At 38.5% G+C, this 22942-nt stretch overlaps 1 protein-coding gene across 1 annotated transcript in view; it reads right to left on the bottom strand.

Moving 5' to 3' along the window:
• Positions 1 to 11876: 11876 nt before the first annotated feature.
• PLXDC2 (plexin domain containing 2) overlaps positions 11877 to 22942 on the bottom strand; it is a 245476-nt gene continuing 234410 nt past the window's right edge. The window contains exons 13-14 of the mRNA XM_060782367.2: positions 18227 to 18387; positions 11877 to 13738 (exon numbers count right to left, since the gene is read on the bottom strand). Coding sequence (XP_060638350.2) covers positions 13622 to 13738; positions 18227 to 18387 — 278 coding nt within the window. The 3' untranslated portion in view covers positions 11877 to 13621. The remainder of the gene's footprint in view (positions 13739 to 18226; positions 18388 to 22942) is intronic.

The raw sequence follows: 22942 nt of genomic DNA, 5'->3' as shown, positions 1-22942 counted from the left end.
ATCTTAATGCTCAAACAGGTCCATAGGGAGAGATGCAGTTGTGTAAATAGCCTGGACCCAAATCATAGAGGTCTTTGTTGGTAATAACCTGCACTTTGAATTGGGCTCGGAAACATATAGGCAGCCAGTGGAGCTGATTTAGTAATGGGGTGGTATGTTCCCTATAATTAGCTCCAGTCAACAACCTGTACTAGTTGCAGTTTCCAAGCAGTCTTCAAAGGCAGCACCATGTTGAGTGTGTTGCAGTAATCAATTTGAGATGTAACTAAGGCATGGACCACCGTGGCCAGATCTTCTCACTGGCAACTATTCAGTGGTTGTCTGAAACATAGTCACAATAAAATCATGAGAGTAATAGGGAATCCTTACAAGATGCCAAAAATAGGTAGCTAGAATATCACGATGTTTACTCAAAACGAGGAAGAGTTACTTTTTGAGGGAGAACTCTTAGAACACACATGCAGTGTGACTGCTTTACCATACTGACTGGGAGATTCTGGAAATTACATTGCAAAAAAGTGACTTTGTTTCAAGATCTACATTAGCCATGTTGGGTTGATATAAACAGGTTGTTGGTTTCATTAGATCCAAACCCAAATTCCAACTAAATTTCACAGTCTATAAGGGAAACAATTAGACGCAGCCTGAAACCTGCCCAAGATTCCAACCTATCTCTCATTGTCTTATAGTGTTCTCAAATTGATGCCCTGAATTCAGTGAGTACCGAGACAGATCAATTTTCATAGAGTTGATTTTGAGGTTACATTTTGGGAGGTGCTTCTGCAAATCCTGGGGTTTACTTCAGCATGGTGTTAGATCTTCCTTATTTCTCACTGGCCCCATTTTTGGTTCCAATTTTATTGGGAATCATCACTTGAGTTGGCACATAAAGAGACTGATTTAGAAGAGTGACTTCATACAGCAAAGGGTCATTTTGAGTTTTCAATCACCATGAATGATTATGCATGTTTGAACCAGCTGCTGTTTTCCAGAAAGTTTACTGGATCAATCATTGCTCTCTCCATCTCATATGGTGCAGCATCTCTGATTAAGCTCTTCTTCTCTAGTTTGAATTCTATTCAAGATATCAATAGCTGGAGAGCTCACCTATGAGTAGCTATGCTCATGGATTACTCCTTCAGTTTGTTCCTTTAAAAAGTAATGGTAAGCAATGGTGTCTACATATTATAAATCTATTCATATGTAAATGCTGTAGTCTACCAACTAAAGGTCAAGCTGCTCCACAAAGAGAGCTATACAATACACATTTTCTCATTAATTGATAAGTAAATTAAACACTACATCTACATATGGAGTAGATGAAGTATGTCATTTACCTTCAACTTGGCACAGTGGTTTGAGCATTGGATTGTGACTTTGGAGAACAAGGCTTGAATCCTGTTGGTGATCTTTGGCAATTTTGAATTGGGCCCAGAAACAACCTGATAGGGTTGCCTTAAGGTTGCCATAAGTCAGAAACAACTTGAAGGCATAGAACGACAGTGATGATGTTCACATGTTTCCTACGTAGCATTCTGGAAGTGCAGAATCTTAAATGTTCTGAAGGAAGGTGTCATAATAATTCGTCCCTTGGCCAAGCTTTGAAGAAGAAAATCTGTTGGGGTTAAAGAATTCATTTGTGGTGCAGTATTTCACAGAAAACGGTATTTCTTAATATTAAAACATGCAGCAGTTGTTCATAGGTGGGCTCTTCAAAGAAACTAATTATCACACACAACTTATGTAGTTATTTGATAGGCATCCCTTCCTCAACAACTATCTGAGAAACTTCCAGAATTATCATTGTAATTTGCAATATCATTGGCTTTATCTGTATTGACCAGAGCTACATTTTGGGCTACAGTTCCCAGAACTAGCAGGCCAACACGAACAGCTGTAGTTGTAGCCCAAGTCCAAATGTAGCTTTCTCAGGCTCTGTTGTTGGCATTCATTTTGTGCCAGCTGTTGAACTCATTATGAAGCCAGCACTTAGTTCTGATTTTGTTTTGACCCCTAAATTCCATCGTGAAAGACCATCTGCTATAAAGTTAAAACATGAGGGGGAAATCCTCCTGGGTCAGACCAGAGGTCTACCGAGTTCACCATCCTGTTTTCCACTGTGGCCAATTAAATGCCTCTAGGAAGTAGAATATGAAGCCAGTAATTTCCTCCTGCTGTTGCTTTCCAGCAACAGGTTCTCAGTAGCACATTTCCTCTGAAACTGGAGTTATACACCTCCATCATGATAGACATCCGCTGACAACACTTATCATTCATTAATTTGGATAAAAACCATGCAAGTACCAGCAGTAGTCATTGAAGCACTACTAGCTGTGGTGGTGAATTCCTTAAATTAGGGATAGGCAGCCTAGTAACCTTAGTGTTTTGAACCCATTAGTCCATGTCCATTGGCTATACTAGCAGAGTCATGGTAACTTTTGGGCACAATCCAAAGTGCTGGTTATATATAAATCTCAATATGGCTCAGATGTAGGCTATTTTGTAGTCTGTATGAACCTGCCTGGGCCATGAGATCCTCAGGAGTTGCCATTTTCTCAGTCTTGCCATTGTCACAGTCATGGTTGATGGAACATAACATAGGGCCTTCTCAGCAGTTGCCCATTTACTCTGAAACTCTGTTCCCAGGGATGCTAGCTCTTCTTCAATCAGCAAGCAAAGTCCTTGCTTTTTCAACAGGTTTTTTAACTAGAAAGTTTTTAAAGATTGGGCTGAAGATGCTGTATTCTCTTAAATTAAGTGCGGATCCAGACAGGCTGTTATCCCAGGAGAATCCACATTTTAAAAAAGTGGATTTTCCTGGGGGCCTGTTCACACACACCACAGAAAGCGTGCACTTTCTGGGGTGGTTGTCCAGACATTCTCCTGAGACTAGCCTAGGAGAAGGCCTGGAAGCCCTCACTCCCTCTCCCCAAGCCCCTTTAGAAAAGACAGACTAACCAATCTAATGACAACATCTCAGTGGAGAAGGAAACCACAAATAGACTGGACAATGGAAAAAGAATATGTCAGAAAAGAAAATATAAAATATTGATATAAAAACAAAGGACAACCCGGGTGTCAAAACTTATATATAACAATTTGCTGATTAGGAACAAAGATCATAGTAAAGAAGGGGTTAGTGGAGAATTTTTTTTTAGAATAATTGGAGCAAAGTATAAATCTACATTTTGATTACATCACCAAGAAGTAGTAGGAAGTCAAACTGTAAATAGAAAATGGACTTTCCCCCGTCTTCTCTTTATTTTATTCTTTTCCCTCTCTTTCCCACTTTCCTATCCAATTCACATTGTTCACCCACTTTCCTTGTTATTATATACTCTCAATAAAAATTCAGAAAAAAACCCCTCACCTAGCCTCCAGTATACTCTCCGAGCAGCTCTCCTGGTGTGTACAAATGATGCGCCAGAAGAGTGTGTGTGTGTGTGTGTGTGATTTTTCTCCTCTTCTCCTGCTCTCCTGGCTGGTCATTTGTACACGCCAGGAAAGCTGCTCAGAGAGTATACTGGAGGCCGGGTAAATATTTGTTACTTTTCAAAGGGGTTTGGGGGGAGGGGTGGGTATTCCCAAAGTTTATTGAGCTTATTTAGCTCGGTAAACTGTGGGAATGCGGTCTACTCCAGAAACTGTAAGTAATGGGTTTATCCCGCACCTTCTAAGGCGTGGAATAAACCCACTATCTAATTAATTTGCTAAAAACCAGGGTTTTCCTGGTTTGTAGTGAATTAATTTGGGACTGTCCAGAATGTTGCCTGGACAGCATCTCCTTTATTGTGGCATATACTGCAATAAAGATACTATCTGGACAGGCCCTAAACTGTTTTGAATATATGCTGTATATTAGTTGCATTTTATTTCTTAAAGTTCAGATTTAAATGGTTTTAATATTTTGAATATGGCTATTTTAATGTTCACTTTTTGCATGTTTTAGCTGTATTGTTCTTTTTTAAAACTGTAAGCTGCATTGAACACCAATTTAATGAGAAAGGCAGAAGATAAATATAAGAAATACATAAATAACCTCCTTGCCACTCCTCTTCCTTTTAGTTCAAAATATCTAGAAAATGTCAATTTACCTATCCTTTTTATAAATTAAACATGTGCTGTGCAAAGATGTAATTTTTTTTCCTGTCATGAATCGCCTATCAATCTGTTGTCTTGGATGACTGCCAGGTTCTAATATTATGAGAGAGGGAGAGAGAAAACCCCCTCTTCTCTTCTTTCCATTCTATCTTTCCTTCCTCATATATTTGCCATTATTCATCTTCCCAACCAAAAAGCTCCAGTTATTGCAGCATTTCTTTGAATTTAACATTATACCTGCCAACAGCTGACATCTACACAGGTCATACAAAGTTCATGTGTATATATACAAATAAAAGGAAATACATTATACCACATGTCAATCCATTTTATAGCATCTGATATATGGTAAATTGTGTTAACCACGTGAATTCCTAGTTTTCAAGGTAGCACATACCTTGTGTAAGTAAACAATACATTTAGAATATGTGTACTTTTGATTAATTGACGATGAAGAAAAATGTGAATGTTTTTAATCTCTAAAGAAGGTGATTTTACTCTAGAACAGCAGTTCTCAAAGTGTGCTCCGTGGAGTCCTTGGGGCTCCACGAAGCATACTGAGGGCTCTGCGGTTCTCCCCCCTCCAAGCTTTCCCTCCTCTTTTCTTCTCCTCCCTCTTCCCCATCTCCCTTGCCATAAAAGCCCCTTTTCCTCACCTCCCTCACCCCTAGACCCTTTCCCCTTGCCTCCCTTGCTCCCAAAACTCTATTTTCCTTCCTCTGCTCAATGGGTGCTTTGATTATACAATAAACTTTGGTGGAGCCCCAAGAAATGTTTGTATATTATACTTTGTATTAAAAAGAGCACCATGAATGGAAAAGTTTGAGAACCCTAGAAGGATGTCAGAGGAAGGAGCAGTTGCTTAGCAATCCTACTATTCTTCTCAGAGGTCAGATATGTTCTTTTTTTGACTGTGGGGAGAATTCCGAGAATAATCCAAAAGAGTAACATTACCAAGTATTATATTTACTTTATTTTTTCTTATTTTTTCAGCCTTTCTTGTTAAGAATATGTGTGTGTTTTGATTAACTGTATTGTAGTTTTCAAAGTTAGTGTCTGTGTGCTTAGAAATGTAATGCTTTGTAATGCAATGTTCCGAAGTTGTAATTCCTGTGTGGAAGGGGTTAACTGTATCATGAAGGAAGAGTCGTAAATCTCAGTGCAGAAAGTGTTGTGTCGTACGTCATCTCGTCACTGTGGAATGTAAGGAGGTGCCTGATTCTAGATTACAACAAAAAGCTGAACCATGTAGCCGCTCGAGATGTTTCTTAGCTTCTGGTGTAAATATTATTTTAGTTTTGTGTTAAATAAAGTAGTTTTTAGACAAGAAAATGTGTTTCAGTGCCTTTTGTGTGCTGAGATCATCGCCATTCCATTGACATTTCTCCCCATAGGGATTCAAGGTGGCTAACAATAACATGACACAGAGAAAGCCTGAAAAAACAGCCCATTAGCTTCACTGATGATGGCCTTTCATTGGAAAATTAGGTCTCGCAGGATGGGAAAATGTACCTTTTGGAGTAGTGGCCCATTAAAACTACATGGAACAGATTTAAATTAGTGAGATTCCTGCTTAAATCATTTCAATAGAAGTCTTTCAAAATATTTTCCTACCCAAAATCCCTACATGACCATCAGAAAGGAGCACATAGCCACTACCAGATTTTACACTGCTGTGAAGATGAGATCATTGAAGTTTATGCTTTGTCATGGTAGAAGCATCTATGTAATTAGTTTTGCAGTGAGAAAAGATAGGATGAAGTTGGAGTAGGCAACTGCTCTTGGCCAATCTCTGATCTGGGAGATAGGTCCATGTACCTTGCTGGCTTGGAGTCTTCAGAAGCCAGCACTTTTAAAACAGTTTGAATATCTGAAAATCTATTGTGCACAGCTATTTCACCGTAATTCCAATTTCCCTGCCATGTTTTCATCCTATGGAATCCTGTATTGGTAATTTAGTGAGATGCATTTAGGTAGGGCCTAAATACATTAAAGATATTTAAAGCTTTAAGAATCCTATTTGATTCTTAAAGCTAAGTAGGGTTATCCCTGTTTAGTACTTAGATGGGGAACTGCCAATTAATACTAGTTGCTGTAAGCTATATTTTAGGGGAAGGAACGGGCAAAGCCTCCTCTGAGTATTCCTTGCTTTAAAAATTCATATGAAATTAACTGAGTTGGCACGTGTCAACATAAAGAAGTCTCAGCCAGAGAGCTCTAATGTTTCACCCAAATTACAAATTCCAGGATTTCATAGGATGGAACCATATCAATTAATGTAGAACCAAATTTATGTGACTGTATAATACAAAATACCTATACGATATATGCTGGTTGATTTATAATTCAATGTTGTATTTCAAAAGGAAAGGTTTATAAGAGCATTCTGTGTTGTAATTCTCCCATTTACAGGAATTCTGAGCACATTAAAAAGTTGAAACAATATTACCCTCATCATCATATTCAAGTTTTGGAGGGTGTGGGTGGGTCATGTTATCTTCTCAAAGATTTCCAACTTTCCCATCCCCACTCTGTCCTGTGTCAAGGCCTTAATTTGTAATATTGTCACATTCAATTATCCAATGGGAAATAGCAAGTCCTCCCATTACATAATAGATTTCTATTTTTGCCATGGCACTCACATTTGATCTGTTGATTTACTGAGGCTTTTTGCTTCATCTGGATTCCAACATGCTCCCCTCCAATCTGCTGTGCACTTAAAGGCCACTTGGCTAATGTCAGGCAACAGTACAGTCATCATCCTAAAAGCACCAGTCTGTTAAGCGTCTCAAAGTACTGGGAGTTCCAAATAAATATTTTGATATAAATTAATCTTTTTTGTATAAACCTTCTGCTGAAGAGCAGCTGGTCCCAAAGCAGTTGCCAAGGGAGTGTAACGTGATTTCTGCACATTTCTGATGTGTTAATGGTGACAGCAGAGAGAACCTATACCTGGAGAAAAGAGACCAGGTATTTATTCACCTTTGTGCTCTCACCTGCTTTTTATTGTGACTCTGTGTACTGCAGAAAAACATACAATGTTTGAGAGCATTTTGATTTACCTGAGGGAAAAAAAGAAAAAGAAATCTTGAAGTGGTAGTGGGAAAATGGGTACTAATAGATTTTCCTGCCCCTTACCTCACATAAAACATAGGGAGAGCTGTCTCTACCTTTAGGTAGAATAAAACGACTGCCTCATGTAGGACTTGCAGCTCACCAGTTGCTTCTCCTGTCTTTTGCTCATTTTCCTTTGATGGAGAACAAAATTGTTCATCACAAGGCCATGATCCTCATCCTAAACTACCCATGATGGCCCGCCATTTCCCAGAATATCTGACCATTGGCCAAAGTGGGTGAGGCTGCTGGGAGTTGAAGTCCAAAACATCTAGATAACCAGACTTTGGGAATCACTGTTGTTAAAGGATCCATTTGCTAGTACTGAAGTAAATTGCTCAGTGCTATGGAAGCTTTGGAGTAGTAATTTGGTGATGCACCCCAGTACTCTTTGCCAGAAAAGGCCACATATCTTGCCTGGGGTACTTGTAAAATGACAACACCCATTGAACCACAGCAGTTAAAGCAGTGTCAAACTGTTTTAATTCTACAGTGTAGATGGACCCTTAGATTGCTCTACGAGGCAATCATACACATTCATGGAATATAAGGACCATAAATCATGTTGGCTATATAGAACCACCAGGTTTATAAGCAGTATTATAATTGTTTCTAATCAAGTAAAGGATTATTATAATTTAGGTAGGAATACAATTTCAGTTGGTTCTCCACAGTTGTGGGTTTCACATTAGTGAATTTTGATAAATATGTTCTCTGTAGGAATGTTCTCTTTAGGTCTCCAGTACAACTCCACTGGATGTTGTTCATAAGTGTTGTATTGGAGAACTTAGGGATGCCCAGAGAACACTTTCTTAGGTCCCCTGTTAACAGCTAGTTTTTTTAACCTTTGTTGTAATGTGGGTTGTATGCTGTATGTGTCAAGTGTGTTTGTCAAGTGTTTTGATATGGCCAATGGGCTAATCAATAAATTATACCTACTTCCTTAGGTATTTGTAAGTGCTCCAGTGTGATTTTATGGTCAGCTTCCTAGATAGGCATTCTCTCAACTTAAAGCACATATTTTTTCTAGTTTTAAAACTTTGATGGGATTTGCTTCTCTTTTGCCTTTCCTGTAATCATATATATGAGGAAGTTCATCTCATGACCCTAAGACCTGTGCGTTCTCTATTCCTGAGGTAAATGGACTCCTGGATCAAAATGGCAACCATTAAATGTCAGGGATAATACTTTTGAATAGTCTAGAAATCATTTTCTTGCAGTGACACAGTCTTTCACTCAAAATCTGGTATCAATAGGATTCTTTGTGAACATCTATGTTTGAAAGGCAACATTTGGAGTAAGGAAACATATTTGTATCATTTTCATTCATACAGTTTAATTTAAAAATATAGAAAACCATATGTGGCAACCAGACTGCCACAGATAACTTCATTATGGTACATTCTTGCTTCATAGGGAGACAGCATTTATCACAGAGTATATCAGAGCAGACACGGATGATATTTTTGTGCAATCTTCTAGGAATGTATCTCCTTATTGATATTCTATAGAACTAGTCCAGTAGAAATATGATTTAATTTTGATTTCATTGCTTACTAAATGGTGAAGATTTTGAAAGGTAGGCTAGTGAGTTTACCCCATTTTTCTGAACCAAATAATCTTGCTCACTATTCATGGCAGTGGCAAGCACCACTATAAATTGAGTGAGACTTGGGTTTCCAAGGCCATATTCTAGACGGGAGAATCTGGAGCCTTCTGTGAGTAGTATTGCTGCTCCTAGTAGTATCTTGCCATTAGCCATGCTGACTTGAATTTAATAAAAGCTAGGGCTTAAGATCTGCAAAGTCATGGTTTCATTGTGCTAGTATACCCCAAAACACAGTCCACTAAAAATTCTTCCTGTGTGAATCCCAGACAAGAGGACAGAATCTTCTCAAGGGCATGGGGAGGGAATCTCACAATGGCTTCTTTCCCAAACGTTCCTCCTAGGCTTGTGAAACTGCTTCTCACTGCCAAAAGCCACAAAACTAGATGAATTGACAGGATTGTTAAGAAAAGAATCTCATGGGATGAGTTATAACTTCTTTGTGTTGGCCAAATTGAGGTTCCTGAGCCATATGTATTTTACTTATTATAAGAATCACAAATAAAACCATAGAAGTAATACTTGGGAAACTCATCTGTGCTTAACATTATGACATGTGAACAGTATTTTTTAAAATTAATAGGCTTATTTTTCTTTGCAATTTCACAATTTCCATTTTATACTTGCAAATGTTATGAACAACCATTTTCAAATGTATACATATGGTGCTGCCATTTAAATTAATACCCTGTGGAAATAATAATAAAAAATGAGTGCAAAACCTGAATGCATTTTAACTGCTTCATTGACTCTAGTGCATGATCATGTATCAGTCCTTTACCTTGGTCCACACTGGTCAAGATTTTTTGTTTCTGAATTTCCAGAGTTATATTGCAGTTGCCATGGATGCTCATGCAGAGGACACAATTCCTTTGTTCTTGTCTCCTTTGGCCATTCTCTACTCCTGTCATGCTAGTATGATAAACTTTCATTAATACAGCAAAGTAGATGAAAACAGGAATCCCGTTTATTCATCATCTTAACAGGGATCTTTTCCAGAAACTTTTTTAAAGGGAATATGTAAGGGGAAAATGTTCACAGTCTTTCATTTGTGGAGTAAAGGTGGAAATCAGAAGACAATCTGAAGAAGTGTGGCAAAACCATCTGTCATGATTCTACAATAGCACCAATTGACTTGCACCCTCTTTAGTATGAGGCAAATGTGACATAACAACAATTTTAAATAGCATATCTCCACTTGGAGTGCTTTGTTTTATTGCCCATTGAAATCAATGGGACTTAAGTTAGTGGGATCAACATACATCTCACTGTAGGTGTTCTCACAGCACACTTTAAGAATGGCTTCATAATGGGCACTCTATATTTAAAGTATACCCACTGAAACCGATATGTGATCTCAGTTGCCACCAAATTCAGTTCTATGGGGGTCAATGGATATAATTTAAGAAAAACTAAGTCTGGATGTGTTGGACTACAAATCCCATTCAACTTAGATAGAACAGATTATTGATGTTTAACTCTCAGTTGGAAGCTCTTACAGTTGGAAGCTCAGCTACAGGACGTGAAAGTTTTCTACTTGTAGAGAAGCTTCGTTCCTTACAACAGTCCGGGGATAACAGTTCCAAAAGCTCTGGCTGGGGAATTTACAGCCTCACAGCTTTAAGAACCGTCTCTAAAGAAAGGCTTTTAAGAGAAACAGCTTTACAGCACAACCCTTGTTGGGGTTAGAGAAACGGACCTACAACTTTCGTGGGAAAAATCCTAAGGACTCCAGCTGGAAATTCTTCAGAGCCTTGGTTGGTAGGTCTACTCAGGTAGCCAAGAAGCATTTTGGAGCCGGGAATAGAGCCCACATCAGCAAAGCCTAAAAAGCAGATTGCCCAGGGAGGGGTTAAAAAGGGTTTTCCTCGTAAAGGAAAGAAATAGTTCTCCAAGCAAGTTGCCTGTCCATTGTAGACAAGTTAAGAAACATTTGTTTGATTTGTTGAAGATCTAAAATTGTTTGTTGAAGACCTAAGCAATAATAAAGAACTTGGTTAAACTTTTAAGCCTCTAAAGACTTTGTATAGGAAAACCCGTAGGGCCTCTCATCCAAGGCACCCCAGCTTCCCGTTGGGCACAAAGAGCACGTCCTGTTCAAAAGCCAATTGCTATAGGCCCAGCGCGCGACAGCACAGAACCTATGCTTCAAAGTCATTGAATAGTCATTCATGACATAGGGGCCTTCTACCATTACTCTGCAAAACCTCACTTTTCAGAGTTGATAGAAGAACTGTTCACAGTTAAGCGTTTTAGAAAGCATTCCTTGGAAGATGGCTTGTGCTGCTTTTCATGGCGAATTATGAAGAGATGTCTTGTTCACACATGTGGTAATAATGGAAGTGGTGGCAATGCAAACAATGATGTTGTGTGCATTTATATATGTGAGCACACTTCTCTACCCTATGAGGATGTAGGATTGACAGGTTGCCACATATGCTAGATAGCAGTTTCTATCTAACAGGAATCATAGAGTTGGATGAGGCCACAATGGCCATCTAGCCCAACCCCCTGCTATGCAGGAAAAGCACAAGGTATCCCTGACAGATGGCCATCCAGTCTCTCTTTAAAATCCTTCAAAGAAGGAGCTTCCACCAGACTCCGAAGCAGTGAGTTCCATTGTTGAACAGCTCTTACAGTCAGGAAGTTCTTCCTAATGTTCAAGTACAATCTCTTTTCCTGTAATATGAATCTATTGTTCCGAGTCTTGTCTCCAGGGCACCAGAAAACAAGTCTGCTCACTCTTCCTTATGACATCCCGTCACGTATTTATACATAGCTATTATGTCTGCTCTCAATCTTCTTTTCTGCAGACTAAACATGCCCATCTCTTTAAGCTGCTCCTCAAAGGAAAAAGGAGGATGGCCCTGCACATACTCAGTTCTGGGCTATTGCTAGGACTAATAAAATCTTCTTATATAAGGAAGGATGATTATTGGGGTTTTAACAGTTTCAGAGTAATACCACTGATTTCAAGGACAGCTAAGCTCCTTCTTGTTGACTTTCAAACAAACAGCAAAACGGATTAAACAGCACAAAGAAGGAATACAGGAAATACGGTATTGTATTATTTACTGAAGGAAATAACAAGTAAAAATTATGTTGCTGTTGTTTAAAAAACAGATACCATACAAGTATTGACATGAAAATGTAAAGACATGTGTCATAAAGGTGGTACCTGAACAGATATCCGAAGAAACTGGAAACCTGAAGATGGTTTATTGAACCTTACGACGATTCAAGTGCCTTTGTTTATGTGGTACGTGAAAAGTGATGAATGGCAAAGTTCACAATGTACTGTCCATACAAAATTTGAGCAGATGTTTTAGGAGCTCAGTGTACATTCCCTCCTTTCCACCCAAAGGAGTATTTTACTGGAAGTTTCTAAAAAATAGCTCGCTTTCCCTTGTCAGGAAAGGAAAGGGTTTTGTTGTTAAAAGAAACAGTGGATCCAAGAGGCAGGCAAAATGATGGCCTTGCATTTAAATGAACCACTTTCCCTAGGTTACATAAAATTTTATTTTAATATTAATGATTATTTTACAACTCAGTGGAAATAGGCAGAAATGCAATCTATTTCCATCGTCTCGATGGCAAAAAAGCATTCTTAACAGTCACAAGAGCCTGCCTTGTGTTAGCTATAACAAAAATATATTTTAATATATATATTTATTTATATATATATATTTATGCAATTACTATGTGCATTAAACAATATTTCTACATGAATCTGAAGGATTGCAACATTTGGACTGGAAGGTTGTTCTCAAGACTGGCATGGGTTAAGAATAGTAACACTTCTCATCCTTTTTCCTCCATTCCAAAGGCTAGTTTTCTCTCTCGCCCAGCACCAGCCAGGCCTATTTATACTATTTCTGTTTCAACAGGGCCATAAGCAATCTCTCTGAAACTAACAGCCAAATTCCTATGCACAATCCTTTAGAAGCAAATCCTACTGAGCTCAGCGGGGCTTACTCCCAAGTAAATAATGCATAGCACTGAAGTTTTGGTCTGATTTTTGTGAACATTGAAACTGAATATTAGTCCAATTTCACTATATATATATATTCCAGTTTGACAGCCCAGTTTCACCATAGTGAAAAACCTTCTTGCTTTCAAGACAAAACGCTCCGATATTTGTCAACTATAGACCTATAGTTGTGATTAGAAAAACAAACTCACCGTTCAAAGGATATAAGCCTAACAGAATACAAGAAACGTTTTGCTATTTCCAAATATATGCTGTGTCTATGGAATGGGGCAGAAATCGTATTATTTGTGGTAAATATAGAAAATGGCTAAGCTATGTTATCTGCATCGGACTGATATCACCAGCAGCATTGTCAACAAGGAACAGTGCTTCCAGGCATGAAAGGGCACTCATTTGTAACAGTTCTTTTTTTATAAAAAAAATCCCACAACACTGCTGTGCTGGATCAAATAAGGAAGCACTGTTCTGAACTAAAGCTTTCCATTCATTTCCTGGATTACTCTACATCTCCAATACCTAAACCATGAACATGGCAAATGTTTCCATCACTCTCATACTGTATTCAGAGGTACATAACTGAAATTTTGTATATCAATCTGCTCTGAAAAAACAAAAACAAACCACCTCTCACTGAAAGGGTCACCAGGAATCCATATAGTTCTTTTTCCCCCTTGGAGAAAGTTTATCCAGAAGTCAATTCTGCTTCTCTCACTTGGATTGGAGTTTTTGGTTTCCTTTTCTTGAATGAGAGGCATAGTAAATATCTTAGTCCTCTGTAGGCCAGTTACTTGTAAACTGTCTGAAAAACACTAGCATTGCTCAGATACAATGAAGCCTTCTTTCTCGCCAACTGGTTCCACTTCAGCATATGCAGGGTGCCCAGATCCTCTCCGAAATTTCATGGCAGGCCACCTGCTTGGTCGACGCTAGAAGACCAGACACAAAACAAAGATGTCAGATTCTTGGAACAGCATTTTGATGAGAGTTTTGAAAATTTTAATTTTGGGACTATAACTCCAGGAATCTCCATACAATATGGATAATGGTCCTATGCAGCTGAGGATATATAGTCCAAAACTTCTCCAAGGTGCCAAACGGTGTAAAATATTTTATTTCTTTAGAAATATAAATGAAATGAGGTAAGCATACTGCAACAAAACAAAACTCTTACTTTACATTAGCAATGTAACAGAAAAAAAATATATCAAGATGCCCTGAGGGGGTGGGCAGGGGACAATGGTGTTTCCCAAATGTTCTACTTTATGTTTACTTTTAGCAAGTGAAATGGAAGCTGCACTCATCACTTGGGAGAAATAAATCACTAAGAACAGATAGCATATCAAAAGAGTCTTTTCAGATTACGGAGACAAAATCTACTCTAGTTCTAACTAAAAAAATGTCAACAAATATGGAAAGCAAAACAATGGTCTACAGACCGGAGACGCTCTATTCCTAATGCCCAAGAAAGGAGGCACAAGTGATTGCAGTAACCACAGGATTGCATGAATGTCCAGTGCAAGCAAAGTTAAGTTTAAATTGTACAACAGAGGCTTTTACCACATATGGAGTGAGAAATGCCAAATGTCCAAGCTAGGTTCAGGAAAGGAATAGGTACTAGGGATCATGTTGGAAAAATACATTGGATAATGGAGCATACCAATTTCAGAAGAAATTCAGCTTATGCTTTATAGATTCAGTTTGTGATTTATATACCAAAGAACTTGATTGTGTAGATCATGACAAACTATGGACTGCTTTTAAAGAAATAGGTGTGTCATAATATATGATTGTCCAGATTTACAACCTATACTCAGAACAAGAAGCTACTATCATGATAGTATATGAAGAAACAGAATTGTTTCCATTTGACAAGGTGGTAAATAAAGACTATATGATATCATCCTTTAACTTTTACACTGAACATATCATATGCAAAGCAAAATTAGATTCATAGGGAGGAGGTGTTAAAACTGGAGAAAGAAAGGAACATCAACAATTTAAGATATGCAGATGTCACCATACTGTAGCAGAAAATAGCAGAGATTTGGAACACTTACTGTCATGGAAGAAGTGAAAAGGAAGGTTTGCAGCTGAATATTAAGAATACAAATATAATAACCACAGTTGATTTACATAACTTTAAAAGAGACAATGAAGGCATTGAAATAATTCAGCATTTTCTAATAGCTTGGCTGAGTCATTAATCATAATGGAGACTGCAGTTGAGAAATTAGAAGACTAGGACTTGGAAGCTCAGCTATGAAGGAAAGATACTGAAGTGTAAAGATATATCGTGTGAAAGTCAGGATTGTCTGTGACTTTATATTTCCAATTTCTATGTATTGTTGTGGAAGCTGGACAGTCTTGTTGTGAAAGCTGGACAAAGAAGAAAACTGGTAGAAATAAAATCAGCACATTTGAAATGTGGTGCTGAAGAACAGTTCACGGATGCCATATATTGCTAAAAAGACTAATAAATGGGTCCCAGAACAAATCATATATGTGATCTCCATAGACGCCAGGATTCCTAATCTGAGACAGTCATACTTTGGCAAAATCATGAGAAAGACATAGCATACCAGAAAAGACAATAATGCTTTGTAAGGTAAAAGACAGTTGGAAAAGAAGGGCACGTTACAGATAAGTAGACTCAATCAAGGAAGACACATTCCTGAATCTGTAAGACCCAAGAAGGGTTCTCATTTAATAAGTTGAAGTCAACTTAATTGCATTAAATAACGATGTGTACTACTACTTATTAAGAAGATGAAAATTCTTTGGCAGTTGTACACAAACAAGGACTGGAAGTTATCTGTTATGCACATGCCACATAGAGATAAACATTAGGGAACAAGAGATGAAGGAGAAGATTGGTTACAGCACGACTGAACAGATGTGCTCACTGAGATATAATGAATTTCACATATTGCACAAGCACAATAAAATGGGGATATTGGCATCTAAGAGCTGTTTTCTCCTGACTCTTGAAGACGCTGAAAAGCTTATTGTCACGCCTTATAAGGAGCTTATAAGGAGCTATATAAATTTTATGTATGCCAATAATGCAGTACATTTCACCTATAATCAAAGGCAGTCACAGCAATTATGAGCAATGTGTATATTCTGTTAGTTTGCTGAAACTCTAAATAATCTCTACATATGCATTTTCTTCCCCGAGCTTGTTCTGCAAAAGATCAAAATGTCTGCACTGAGGAGCATTTCAGGGACAAATTATTTCCTCTATCAATGTGCACAGGAAGGTTCCTGAAATAAATGCTGCATACTGAAAGGACTGTTAAGGCAGAAGCCCAGCAATTTATCACTGGAGGTTCTCCTATGTTACCATCTTTTACGTCTAATTTGGAAAAACCATCTCTGAATATTCCTTGCCTAAGAAATACTATGAATCTGACAGGCAAATTGAAGTCACATACACATGCATGCTTTTTATTGTGTGCAGCAGCAAAGAGATGTAAATTGTGAGGGTCTCTATCCAAATAAGATGGCTTTGCTCAGTAATTCATGGTGATAACTTGCTATGCTGCAATATTTATTAAAGAACAAGAAAATGATTCTATTAGGGCTGAGCCAAAAGACTGATGTTGTTTCAGTTTTTAATCTAACTGGTTCCGCTGATCTCTTCTTCACCCATGCCCTTTATTCATTTGCTGCTGCAGCTATAAAACTTCTAGACATATCCCAGAAGGAACCGATAGAACACTGTAGTGTTTGTCAAACAAAAGCACTGGCGAGGGGCCGATGGAACTTGGAAAAGGGGGCTTCTGTTTGGGAAAAGCATCTCATAATTCCTCCTGTTCTCATGCACCTATTTTGTCTGACTGACTTGTGGGACTGCTCTGGAGTAAGGAATGGAATAGGCTCCCTGAGGTGGCAAGGAAGGCACATTTTCCAGTGCCTGGGGTCAAGTGGACTCCTGGCCACCAGGAGTTGCCTCCCTTTTCTGCACTAGGTGACACCAACCCTAACAATGCCATTGGGTGGGTGGAACTGGAAAGGGTTATAGTCGTCTCTCCACCATCTCCACACATGCAAGTAACTGCCTGCTTTGTATAAAGGTCCAGTTGGCCACTGTGGGAACAGAACACTGGGAGAAATAGGCATTTGAAAAGCTTTTGTGTGCATGCAGAAAATAGTAAACATGCACACTGTATTTTTGCCATGACTATGTATGGCTTGGGTCTTCTACAACTTCTCCTGAAAAGGGTATTTCTGTTAAAAAACCCCTTAAAGGAAAATCATGGCCTGACTTAATGGGTGGAGTTGTTGAGGTGGGTGCCCTCCAGCCTGGCATGATGCCTGCAGGGGGCTTCTTCCTCCCAGAAGCCCCTTGCATGGTGGGAAAGTTTCCCACTGCTCGTCCGGCCAGCCTATCAGTGGCAGGCCATGCCCCTCCTGCTGATTGGCCAGGGTCAACTGATGCTTGATCCCTCACAGCCTATATATAGGCTACTGGAGGTCATTTGCAAGCAGCTTGCCTGCTTCAGCTATATCAGCCAGCAGCGGGCTGCCCGATCCATGATCCAGGGCCCATGCATGGCTGCCAATCCTCTTCCTGTTATCAATAAACAGTTGTAGCCATTTGTTATCCCAACTCTGTGTGTGTGTACCATCTTTGTTTTGGCTGGCGGGAGGTGCTGTTGCCCATCCACATACAAAGAGGGTAGGTACGCTGTACATGCAATAAGTGTACATTTAGTTAGATTAAAGATTTCCACTCCTGATCATTCCATGCTTTTAAATGGTATGAATCAGTTAAATATGGCAGCCTTATTGGTATGGAGAACTAATACTGAGGCAAGGTGAAAATTGGCTACTTGACCTCAGCGATCACTCACATATGTCTTGATTCTCCAAAACCTGTTAGTTCACAACTTGCTGGAGGAGTGCATGTCCTTTTTCTCCTGGTTTTAAAAACTAGCATGAGTGAAATGAATAGATGAAATGTAATTTTAGGATTAAGTAGATATAGACAGTTGGGATTATAAAATTTACAAATGCAGAAAAGATAGTTGGAAGTCACTTTCCTTTCCTTTTTGTTATCAGTCTTAGTTTTCGTTCTATATTAAGGTAATTTAAGTTTATAGCTAATGTGGTAATCTTTTTAAAAAATTAGTAGTTTTAGATAGTTTTGTGTGTTGTCTTTGTAGTTTGCTTTTGTAATACTCCTTATTAATTTTATTCTATGTAGATTTTAATGAAGAAAATGATTCTGAAAAAAGAGCAATGTCTTTTCATGGGCTTGAGAAACAACTCTTCCCCAATACTGTTCCTGTCAACCCAAAAGGATTAAAAATCAAATCACAGCAACAATAACATGACACAAGACGACAAATGCCAGTACTTAGAAGGAAATGCCAGTTCTTAGGAGGACTCTTACAGGAAATATAGCTTACCTCAATGAAGAAGAGGCTGGCTGCTGATGTTGGGTGGTGGTACATGTAAACCGTCACAAGTATTGCTGCCGCTACAACTAGGACTAGTATGAATATGCCAACAATTAAGCCAGTATGAAGAGTTCCACCTTTTTTCTCTTCTGCACTGTCATCTGTTGAGGCTGCAAGAAAAAGGTATATGCTCAGCTGAGCAAGATTTCATTTTACTTTCATACTTTTCTGCAAATGCAACATGTTAGGTGCCAAGGCACATGTAATACTGATGAAAAGCATATTTCCTGATTATTATTTTTTGTCTTAATGAACTATATTAATATCCACCTTTGGAAATGTAACTTAGGTATCCTCACATTTCCAAATGGAACTATGTAAAGAACTGACTTTTTGTTTTCTCATGAATGCACTCATACTTTCCTATAATGCATTATTTGAATTTTATTTCGAAAGCTGTAGGCCATCATTGTGTCTCATAGCCTTCAGGTTAAGAGCTGTCCCAAATCCTTCAGAAGAAGAGTCATTTAAATCTGGGAAACATGGAACATCATTTTCTAAAGTTCTTTGCTATTGCAGAGCAGATGCATATTAAATGGCTCTCAAATATTTTGATCTGATGAGAGCTTAAGTACCTTATAAAAATATTGCTGAAAGCTATCATTTTGTTAAGCTTCACAGCAATGTGGTCTGCATAGTAACACATGCTTGCAAAGGAGAAAGGGTCAAAGCAGAGCAAGCATGTCCTAAAGCAAATCTATTTCTGCTGAAACTACCCCATAAAAACCCTGATTAATACTGCTGTCATTTAGTTTAGTACATTTTAGTTAGTTCATCAGCATCAGGCTACAGATGGCTAAGGACAATTTTAGACTTGGACAGTCTATGCAACTGGAATAATTTCCAGCTGGAAAAAGATAGTTAAAAATTAAGAGTGGATTGTCAGCCTGTTATGACATAATTAAAAAACTCTGCATGGGTGGTTCAATCAAACTGTCATAGAGCAGAAAAGATGAAGAATGAACAGCAAGTTGAAGTTCTGAATAAATATAATTTGGCTGTAGCTTCCACTCTTGACACTAAGACCCAAAAGAGTCTAATCAACAGGCAATGGGAAAGCTGGGTCTTCTAAATATCTAAGCTAATTGGATGTAATATCATCTAGTAACTCCTCCAAGCAAATAAAGGGCTAATAGAATGGTGGGCTAGGTTACATTTATTAGGGTCAATATGATGGAGGAGCAATAGAAACAAGAAGAGACAATTGCCTGATGAGGATGACCAGTTTGCGAACCGTGTGAAAACTTTGAGATGCTTCTAAGATGAGAAATTGGGAAACAAGAAGCCATAATATGCAGGTGTTTTTCAGAGATTTTTGGGACTGATGGAAACAAAGGGCTGCCTGCTTTACATTTTCTCCAAGGAAACCTGGTTGGAGACTGGACAAAATGGTCCACACACCCAATTCTTCATGAACACCAAGACCCAGAATATCATGAATATGATGAATATAATAGGAATGTTTAGCTTGCTGTGTTAGAACTTCTGTTATTCTAAGCTCTGCAGAATATGATTGAAGACTGTTTTGGTAACCTGTAGCTACTGCTAAGTGACATCTGAAAGAAAGTGCCTTCATATAAAAAGATTGTTGTTGCCATCTGCCTTCAAGTCATTTCCATGTTATGGCGACTGTATCATGAGGCTTTCTTGGCAAGGTTTGTTCAGAGAAGATTTGCCTTTGCCTTTCTCAGAGCGAGTATTACCTGCCCAAGGGCACCTAATGATGGCCAAGCGGGGATTTGAACCCTGGTCTCTAGAGTCGTAATTGAACACTCAAATCTATACCAACTAGCTCTCAAAATGTGGAAGATTCCCATTTGCTAACTGAAGGTTGCTTACTGAGGAAGAGATAGGAAAAGACACAAACTGCTCAGTGATGGTTTACTAAGTTACTAAATTGTAGAGTATATTAGTGAACTTCCAAAACTTTTGGGAGTTGATGTCAAACTGACAAGGATTCCTGGGAATTAGTTTTTAAAACACGCCCTCTACTTTGGTTTAATGGTTAAAGTTTGGGCTTTTTGACTGTTAAAGAGAAAACAAATACATTTTTATGAGTTCAAAATCGTCCAGAAAGCACTGCATTGCCTTTTCTAGTACACAAATATGTGTGAATTAAACGACTTCATAGTAGAAAGAAGGCAGTCAAATGTACTATGTGTATGTAGACTACAAACCAATTACAAAATGATTGCTGCGTTAGTCTAATTAGGTTACATACTTCAGATAATCTGCTTCTGATTCATGATGATTACATATCTCCTGTTGTGAATTTGCTAGCAGCAGCAAAATAAAATAGCTGCTCCATAAGAAAAACACCTTCAGTCTGCTAATAACAAACTGATAACAAACTCCACAAAGACCTTCCTAGTTAAGATTGAAACAGTGGCTAGATAAGCACTTCATGTGAGACAATATTTTTCTTTCCTTAGACATACAAAGATATAGATGTTTTGAGACAGAAACAGAGTTTGAGAAAGTTTCTTTTTTGGACTAAAATCCTTTGAATCTTCCACTAGGCATGGCCACTCTCTTAGCAGCAATAAATCCATTAATATTTGGAAGGATGTCAAGCTTGTTTTCTGTTGCTCCAGAAACCTGCAGCAATGGATTCACATACACATAGGAAGAATATTCTAGTGTTTATTTGATAGTGGAATATACTGCCTTAAGTGTGGCGGAGTCCCCTTCTTTGGGGATTTTTAAACAGAAGCTGAATGTCTGTCAGGAATGCTTTGATAGTGTATTCCTGCATGGCCCGGGGGGGGGGGGGGATGGCCTGGATAGCCCTGTTGGTCTCTTCCAACTACCTCTTCTTCAATGTAAAATCTTTGTAGGTCAACATGCAACAGTAATGCTACATGGATTTATTGTTTATTCGTTCAGTTGCTTCCGACTCTTCGTGACCTCATGGACCAGCCTATGTCAGAGCTCCCTGTCGGCTGTTGCCACTCCCAGTAACTTCAAGATCAAGCCAGTCACTTCAAGGACACAATCCATCTTGCCCTTGGTTGGCCCCTCTTCCCTTTTCCTTCCATTTTCCCCAGCCTCATTGTCTTTTCCAAGCTTTCCTGTCTTCTCATTATGTGGCCAAAGTACTTCATCTTTGCCTTTAATAGCCTTCCTTCCAGTGAGCAGCTGGGCATTATTTCCAGGAGTATGGACTGGTTTGATCTTCTGATGGTCCAAATCACTCTCAGAATAGTCCTCCAACACCACAGTTCACAAACGTCTATTTTCCTTCACTCAGCCTACGTTATGGTCCAGCTCTCAAATCCATAGCTTACTACGGGGAATACATTGCTATAACTATGTGGATCTTCATTGCCAGTGGGAACACACTGGTTATATGGGTATCCTTGGTATTTTAGCCTAACAGAAAGATTAGGCTATTCCTCAAAATTGTTTTGCTATAAACAGAATTAAAATTATAATCATCAAAGCATTTATTCTAATAACATTCTCACTGGATTCAAAAGAAACGTTGCAGAAATAGATCATTTGTGAAATACAGAATAGCTCCTTTTGACATTATATTTTCCAGAAGGAAAAACTGAATATGTTATTTGGCTTAAACATGCTGCTTTTGAATGTAACACAGCATTTCTATAGGAGCTCTGCATTTTCTCCAGCGTGCAAGTTGTTCAGATATAACAAAAGTATAATCTCTCTCCCACAGGCATTGTCCAGTCCTCTGCTTTTCAAAGCAAATCAAGAGATAAAAATAAAATAAATATGGTGGCATTTGGAATCTTTGCAGAAATGAAGTAGCAGTCCTATCACTCAAGTTATGAATAGTCTATTTTATGTATTTTATACACCATGCTGCACACTTTCCGCAGTATAAAATGCTTTGTGATAGGGGTGAAAATAAGGAGCCTTGATTAATTCCAGACATTTTACACCAATACTCTTTTGAGCACATTCACCAACCCCATGAAACAAACTGAAGGCAATTTATCAGTGTGACTAGATTAAATTTCCTCAAAGTAAAGATTATTAATCTGGGAGGCTGGTTTCCCAGGATGAATGACTTCAGTAGTTTCTCTTCTGGCAGAGAATTTAAACAAGCCTTTTGTTAAATGGACAGCGAGAGGTTTAAACACCCAACTCATCATTTCCTGAAACCTACAGAAGCACTTTCCAGAGAACCATGTAACAAAAAGGGACTGAAATATCACCATGCAGACACAGCAGACCTTTTAAAGGAAACAATTCATTGATACAACGTTGAAATATATATGTATATATGGTATTTTTAAACACACACCTTTAGCAGCGTGACTGACCACATAGGTCAGGGTCAAAATATTTTGCTGCCTGAAGTGAATAGGAAAGCTCTTTATGTTGAATACTTTCCTGCCTTGTCATGACTCCCAACAACTGCTACTTGAGGCAGTCATTTCTCTTTGCCTCATGTGTGGAGCTGAAAAACTATGATAAGTTTACATCTACACTGACCACTTAAGTCAAGTGTCAAACCAGTATTATAGAAAGTGGTTTAATTGTGCAGATGATTACATAGAAAATCATTTTACCCATTTGTGGCCCAAATGGTGATTACACAAAGCACAGAGCATTGATGTGCTTTCTTTTACAAGCTTTCATGGAAGTTCAGTTCTTGTGGTTTTTTTCGGGCTATATGGCTATGTTCTAGAGGCATTT

Source organism: Anolis sagrei, chromosome 6, assembly GCF_037176765.1.
Source record: "Anolis sagrei isolate rAnoSag1 chromosome 6, rAnoSag1.mat, whole genome shotgun sequence".
In the NCBI taxonomy this organism is placed as follows: domain Eukaryota; kingdom Metazoa; phylum Chordata; class Lepidosauria; order Squamata; family Dactyloidae; genus Anolis; species Anolis sagrei.
Note: the sequence above shows the minus strand (reverse complement) of the source record. Positions and strands in the feature narration are given on the sequence as shown.